This window comes from Tupaia chinensis, unplaced genomic scaffold (assembly GCF_000334495.1).
Source record: "Tupaia chinensis unplaced genomic scaffold, TupChi_1.0 Scaffold000548_1, whole genome shotgun sequence".
Taxonomy (NCBI): Eukaryota; Metazoa; Chordata; class Mammalia; order Scandentia; family Tupaiidae; genus Tupaia; species Tupaia belangeri.
In genome coordinates this window covers 677,940-685,647 of record NW_006160060.1, presented here as the reverse complement: position 1 = coordinate 685,647, position 7,708 = coordinate 677,940, and the positions used below count along the sequence as shown (strand labels likewise).

Here is a 7,708-nt window from a genome sequence, read left to right as displayed (position 1 = left end):
TGAGCCAGGCTCATCTCTGGTCCCCACACCTGTCCTGAGTCTGTTTGAACCTAGAAGGAGGGCATCAGGAGCGAGAGGCTGGGGTGGGGTCACGCTGCAGCTCCTGTCCCCCAGTGGCAGCCCTGGGCCCAGGGCTTGTGCTGGTCAGTGGCCTCAGTGAGGGACTGTCCAGCTGCAGGAGGTGGACCCCACGGAGACCTGCAGGCAAGCCAGCACCCAGTGTGGGTTAAGTCGTGCTGCCACCTGAGGGCAGTGCGGGGCCCACAGAGGGTCTCCCAGCCCCTAGCCGCACAGCTCAGCGCCCAGGCCCTTTTTCATGACCCACAGGACGTAAGGATGGCAGAGGACAGGTGGCTCGCTGCAGGCAGAGACAGTCTAGCTGCAAAGCCAGCCGGTGCTTCTGCCTGGAGCTCTGCCACAGCCACCACCTGCCTGTCCCACTCCCGGGACTGGCCGTCGAGTGGCTCCCCTGAAGAGCAGATTGTCTAGGAGCCCAAGAATGGGGCCCATTAGGCCAGTGCTTCCTGGTGCAGCTGCAGTGCAGGGCGCCAGCCACGCCTGGGTCTCCCGGAGGAAGCGACACCCTCAGAGGCAGCAGGCCCAGCGAGGGTGCCCAGGGCAGGGCACTAAAGGGGGGGCTCAAGGGGGCAGAGTATAGGCCAGGCCCAGAGAGACATCAGGGTGGCCGGAGTGGGGGCAGCAGAGAGGGCGTCCCGCCTGATTCCTGGGCACACCTGGGCCCCGAGCCCTCAGGCAGACAGAGCTCAGAGCAGCTTCCGGGGACACTGGGGCGCAGCTGGGGCCCTCAGAACGCACGGACCCTTAGGGCCAGCCAGGGGCATAGTAGTTGAGGCACCGGTCCCACATGGCCAACTGCGGGGTTTGATCCCAGACCCAACAGCTTGAAAGAGAGTATTGGAGGGATACTGCAGCAGGAAAGGACAGTGGGGCACTGTACCCAAAACCCTGAGAGGGGACTGTGGTGTGGCCAGCCCTAGGGTGTGCTTTCGCACTCCCTCTGCATCTCTCTGCAAGGGCCCCCTCTTCCCTGTAGTGAACTCCCCCCTGGCCCACCCAGCCCATCCCAGGGGCAGCAGTTCCCGCCCCAGATCAGCCCACGGGGGTGGCTAACAGGTGAGCCACTTGGCTCTGGTCAGCTCTGCTGATAATGATCGGCTCAGACCTAAGCAACCACTCCAACTGGTTCCGCCCCCTGTAGGGCTGCGGTCTGTGCCCCCACAGTCCCACCCGCCCACGCTGTTCCAGCTGGACAGCGGAGAGCACAGCAGTGCTGAGCTGACAGCGGTGCTGAGCTGACAGCGGTGACAGACTCAGGGAAGCCTCACATTCTGGTACTGAGGTCTGGAGGGGCTGGACGACCCAGGAGCACAGTGGACAGGGTGGCAGTCCCTGCCCCTCCAGCAGAGGAGACTCCAAGTAGCAGGACTTTCAGGACCCTCCCTGCCTAGGGCCTCGTTCAGGTGCTCAGACGTGTGCCTCCCCCCATCCTCTGAGTGGGACAGCACCAGGGCATGCCTCAGGGGTCCCCCTGGCAACCGCCTGCTGCCCTCGGTGGTCAGACACCTGGGCAACACCGCTGGCTGTGTCCGGGTCACTGGCTCTTCGCTCAAACACAACGCCAGCATCGGGGACAGACTTGCAGTTTTCCGGGGCCAGGGCCCTTATGCCCGTGTCCGCCCCAGGAGCTGAGCCTGCTGCCACGGTGTCTCTCCACCCACTTCCTGTGCCGAGCTCTCCCCTCTGCCCAGCACCCTCCAGCTTCAGCCCCACAAGCAGATACCTGCAGGGCTGAGCTGTCACCTTGTGGTGCAGTCCCCCAGGGTCGCCCTGTGCGCCTGGGCAGAGCTGGAGAGTGGGTTTGGGCCCCAAGGCACAGAGCTGGGAGTCCCAAGGCCATGGCCACCCCACTTCCTCCTGGCGAACCCTGAAAGCGCTGTCCATCGAGGAGCCTGCCTCGTCGCCACTCCCACAGTCTGCATCTACTTTTGGACCACTTTTTGTTTTTTATTATTTTCCTACGAAGTCCCAACTTGGACAAGCTTCGGGGATTACCCCCACCCCCATGAGCACACCCCGCACTCAGCCCTTCCCCCGCGTCGGCCTTGCTGGCCATTCCTGTGGTCTCAGGCTTCAGGTCCCTCCTGACTCCTGCATTCCCCCAGTCACTTTTGGAGTCCTGTCAGGGTGTGGGCCTGCATCCCTCCAAGAAGGCTGACCCTCCTGAGACCAAACTGCCTTCTGGGGCCTGGTGTGCAGTGGGCAATGGGCCAGTGCTTGCCTCCCAGGGAGGCCAGGCAGGCGGAGCCGGCCCTGCCCCCTTTGCCTCTTGCAGGCTGGACTCAGCCTGGCCTGGTATTAGCCTGCCAGTGCGTGGGGAGTGTTGCACATGTGACTCATGGCCTCCCACCTCAGCCTGGCCCAGTGCAGCTGTGACCAAACTGCATACCATGCATGTGGGGTGTGCACGTGTGTACTGATGAGTGGACGCACACGCCTGTCTGCACAAACATGTGCTGTGCACATCGGGGGGTGTGCTCCCGAGTGTGAGTGGCACCACACCCCGGGGGTGAGAAGACCCCAGCCCACTGCACCGGCGGGGAGGCCGAGGCTCAGGGGCCACGAGTTGCCCCTGGGGAGCATATGCCAGGACTCTGAGCTCTCACTGAGCAACTCCCCCAAAGTCTGGCCCAGCTGCGGGACCTGGCTATGACAGGACAAGGGCCGACGATTTCAGGGGCTTGTTCTCCTTGGAGGGGAGCTAAGCTCAAAAGCCCCCACCAGTCTCCCCGGGGTGGTGGACAGCCTGTGGGCCCATGCAGGACAGGACAGCCACCTGGCCTGACTGCCCAGCCGGCTTCAGAGATGCCCAAGGAGCTTCCCGGGAAGGGGGCAGGGGGCTAGTGAGGGCTTGTGCTTCAGAAGGCCAGAGGCCAGAGGGAGGTGGCCAGAGTTCTTGCTCACGAGGGCAGGGGCTGGCCCAGCGGTGCTTTACCCGCAGGTGGACAGGGCGCCTCCGAGGCGGGTTTGTCCAGACTGAAGCCACAGCCTCACAGCTCAGGCCAGACAGCACCTCCTGAGGCTACTGCTTGGCCTACCCTGGTCCACCCCAGTTCAGCGGCCAGTGCCATGTGTCCCCTGGTCCCACCCCAGGCAGCACTGCAGTCCTTGCCCTGGCCCCTGGGCCCGGCCTCTGCTGGCTCCTTTGTGACACTTGGCCTGGCGCACGCTGCTGTCTACACCTGCTTTCCCCGTCTCGGTCTCTGTCCTGAGCACTGTCCCCGAGGGCCACCCTTGGTAGCCTTGTCTACTTCTCAGCTCCCTCCCCAGAGAAGACCCCAGGCTTCTCTGTCCAGCGCTGGGTTGAAGCGGACCTTGAATCTTCAGTAATTCATGAGCAAGTGAGGGGAGGGACAAGGGACGGGCCTGACACCAAGGGGTGACCAGTGAGGTCCTGAGGAGAGAGCTAATGGCTCGGGCTGTCAGGAGTCCAGGAGGCTGCTGGGCAGCAGCTGCCATGGCCTCCTGGCAGATGTGGCCCTTGGGCACTAAACGCAAGCTTAAAGAGCACCTAGATGCCCGGCAGCTTGAAAATCACACCAGGCGTGTGTGTTCTTACCCAGAGAGAAGGAATTCCAGAGGGGCCATCTCTCCAGCGTGTGTGTGAGTGGGTGGAGGGCGGGTCTCACTTTTCTTCTCTATCTCTGGGAGTTGCATGTGCCCAATGGCAAAAAAATAAAAATAAAAATAAAAATAAAACAACTAAGGGCGCTGTCCTTGTTTGTTTTTTAAAAGTCGTCATTGTCTGGGGCCAGCAGGTGGCATGGTGGTTAAGGGCGCTGGACTCCCATATGGTTGACTGGGGTTCGAGTCCCAGACCTGGCAGCTTGCTTTCTCGCTTTCTCTCTCTCCCTTTCTGGTCAAATATAGGTCAAAGTTAAACAACTCCTTTAAAAAAGAGTCATCACTGTTTAATGCCTATCGCAGGTCCCAGCTTGTTGCAAATGTTGCCATTTTAAAGCAAAACCATTGAGACAGAAATGAGACCCAGTGAGTAGGTACCTGGGGCAGGGACCCCCAAGAAAGAATCCCTGTGATAGAAAATGGAAACACGTACACTGAGATAGAGCCGGCTTACAAAGTGGAGTCACTCTGGACAAGCTTTTGAGAAGGATCATTCACTGCTGTCACTAGAGATCAAATCTCTTTTTTTTCCTTTTGGAGGTTTTTGCTATAGGGCGCATGCGCTAGCCAGAAAGACAGAGAAAGACAGAAAGCAAGAAATCACCCCTGGGGGAATGGCCACGCCGCAATCCCTTCTCCTCCATTCTCCTCTCGGGATCTTGGGCACGCACGCACACGCGTCCGGCGTGAGTTTAAGCCACCGGGTCCGGGACTCGAACCATGGTCGACTACGTGGGAGTCCAGTGACATAGCCATTACGCCAACTGCTGGTCCCTAGAGATCAAGTCTTAGCTCTGACACTTGCTCACAGTTTCTTACAACCAGAGCTGTTTTACAGCTTGCTTGATCAATCACAGCCATCAGGAAATGCAGCCTGACACTCTTTGAAGATCCCTTCTCTCCTCCCCACCTGGCTCTCGGACCAGGAAGGTTGTCATCTTCCTTCCGCTGTCCCAGATAGTCACACAGAAATTCACCACTGGGAGGGGCACTACGTCAACACCCGGGCAGTGCCCAGATACGGATCATTCCTTCAAAGGCCACTCTGGGCATGTGTGTCGAGACACTCAGATTCCCTGCCTGGGAGAGATGGGCAAGCACAGAAAACCCGGGAATGACCTGCTAAATACTCGCCATCGCCCGCCAGTATGTGACTCCTGACTCATGGCAGAGTCACTGTCCTCTGGCAGCTGCCCACCTGCATGGCATGGGAATGTATTTCTTCCCTTTTAGAAAGCTTTTCTATGAAAACTCCTTTCCTACTCTACGTGTGTGGTTTTTCACTGTGGGTCTCAGAGATCTGGACCTAAAGAGCAAGGGTTTCACACTGCAGGGCTCAGCCCCCCCTCCCCCAGTGGCTCTCCCTGCAGGCAGCTCACTCCCTGCAAGCTCCCCTGAGCAGCACCAAGCTTGTCGCTGAGCTGGCATCTCCATATGACAGCCAGTCCTGCAAGCCTCAGAGTCAGCTTCTCTTCTCAGGCTGAACAGGCCTAAATAAAAGCAAGAGGTCTGAAGCCGTCTCGCATGGGAATGTATTTCTTCCCTTTTAGAAAGCTTTTCTATGAAAACTCCTTTCCTACTCTACGTGTGTGGTTTTTCACTGTGGGTCTCAGAGATCTGGACCTAAAGAGCAAGGGTTTCACACTGCAGGGCTCAGCCCCCCCTCCCCCAGTGGCTCTCCCTGCAGGCAGCTCACTCCCTGCAAGCTCCCCTGAGCAGCACCAAGCTTGTCGCTGAGCTGGCATCTCCATATGACAGCCAGTCCTGCAAGCTGCTTCTCAGAGTCAGCTTCTCAGGCTGAACAGGCCTAAATAAAAGCAAGAGGTCTGACGCCGTCCCATGTTCCAGTATCCACTCCCTGCCGGGAGCTCTGATCTCCCTTCCTTCCACTTGCTAGGCCACTGCCCTAGACCCGGCCCAGCGCAGATGCCTTGGCAAGGTGCGGCTGTTAGATGCCTCCTGCTCTTCTCCTGGGCGTGGTGTCTGGCCCCCAGGTGTGCACAGCCAGATGACTGGCTTGGCTCAGGGGCCACATGGCGGTGCAGTGGTGACGCCAGGTATGTGATGTGGAAGCCACACGGGGAAGTGCCGGGCCGTGTCCTGAGGCAGGGGGCACCAGTGTGTGTACATGTGCGTGTGCGCGGCCGGGGTGGGTTGAGTGCAAGGGCCCAGTGGGAGGCACTCTGAAGAAGAAACGTGCGGGGGTTGGCCGGTGGTGGGATAGTTACGGCACTAGATCAGACTTGTCAGCTCCAAAGTATGTCGGGCACGTGTGTGTGTGTGCCCAAGATCCTGAGGAGAATGGAGAAGGGATGGCATGGCCATCCCTCCTGGGAATGAGTTCTCACTGTCTCTGTCTGTCTCTGGTGAGCACAAATGCTCTATGACAAACACCTAAAAAAAAAAAAAAAAAGAACACACACTAGTTAAGATGTGCCTGAACAGGGTCTAGTTTGGGGCACTGATGGCTAAGACACCATTGGGGCTGCAAGAGCTCTGCGTCCGCTGCAGTGAGAACAGATGTGTGCGCAGCGCGTGGCAGCATGGTGACGTCACTGATGCTGGTGGACCGCTCCTGGACACGCCCCCGGGACAGGCCGGGTGGCATCTGCAGCAGCCCACCATCTGCACTGACTTGCCAGGAAGACTTCATTCCGGTCATGCCCGTCTTGGTCCGTCGTGCTGCTGAACAGAACGACCCGAGGCTGGGTGACTGACAAAGGGGTTTGGGCTGGCCCGTGGCTGTGGTGATGGGAGCTGGATCCCACATGTGGGCCACAGTTCAAACCCCAGCCTCAGTAGCTTGAAAAACTGGCTGGGCATGCGTGTGCCCAGAATCATGGCAGTGTGGACAGGCAGGGGGGAGGGTTCACCGCGCGGCGCTTTCTCCCTCTTTTCTCTCGCTGGTGCTGATTCTAGATGGCTTAGCCATCCAAAAATGGAACTCTCTGCACACCCCCTCCTCTGGCTCTACCTCTCCTGATAAATTCGGCGTACTCCATGAAAAATTGGGCACATCGGTCCCTGCGGGACACAGCTGCCGTACCTGTCCTCCCATAGGAAACGTAACTGCTTTTCCAATTGGGGTTTCATGGGGGTGTCCGGATTACCTGGGGAATGTCTGAGTTACCTGGGGGGGGGGGCTGGGTTTTCCCTGGGGGGGGGGGGTCTGGGTTACCTGGAGAGTGGGTTACCTGGAGGGGTCTGGGTTACCTGGGGTGTTGGGGTACGGGAGTCAGGCACTGCACAGTAAGAGTAGACAAGCAGAACACAGGTGCACAGACAGGTGTGGTTCCTCTGCCCGAGGGGTCTTTAAAAGCACAGAGAGGGCCAGCAGGTGTGCGGGTAAAGACGCTGGACTCACACAGCCGCCTTCATTCCAGTCCTGGGTCCTGTGGCTTGGAAAGCATGCCAGGCACCTGTAGTGGATACCCAAATGCCGAGAGTGGAGGAGAAAGGGACTGCAGCAAGGCCACCCCCCGGGGGTTGAGTTCTCACTCCCCCGTGAGTGTGCACATCGAAATTTTTAAAAATACCTTTAGATTATTTAATAATAATAAAAAAAAAACAGAGAGATGGAGCCAGCTAGTGGCATGCTGGGTAAGGTAGCTTGAAAAAATGTGCATATCTAAAATCCGGAAAGGAGGGAGAAGTGGGAAAAAAAGGGGTGCAGTGGGCCCATCCCCCATGGAGGGTGCTTTCCTACCCCTGTCCCTGGCCGACACATGCCTGCAGGTAAACCGAACACAAAGCACAGAGACGGATGAAAATGAAGCAGACGTGACGTGACATTCGGGCTGCTCCCTCTAAGCTGGGCGGGGGTGCCTACCCATTCCCTCTCGGCCGTGTCCCCAGCCTGCAGATAATGGGTTTTGCTATTTGTTGGGTTAATTTTGAACGAATTGAAAACTCTGGTCACACAGTCCTTCCCAAGGGTGGTACGGAGCTCGCGGATCTTGCCACAGTGGGCGGGGGCCAGCTGGGGGCGCCGAGCCGGGTCTCGCGG

General features: G+C 58.7%; 1 protein-coding gene across 1 annotated transcript in view; it reads left to right on the top strand.

The window, feature by feature from the left end:
• The first annotated feature begins 336 nt into the window (after positions 1-336).
• PANX2 (pannexin 2) overlaps positions 337-7,708 on the top strand; it is a 19,975-nt gene continuing 12,603 nt past the window's right edge. Inside the window, exons 1-4 of the mRNA XM_006157612.1 lie at positions 337-350; positions 1,079-1,134; positions 1,220-1,305; positions 5,390-5,485. Coding sequence (XP_006157674.1) covers positions 337-350; positions 1,079-1,134; positions 1,220-1,305; positions 5,390-5,485 — 252 coding nt within the window. The remainder of the gene's footprint in view (positions 351-1,078; positions 1,135-1,219; positions 1,306-5,389; positions 5,486-7,708) is intronic.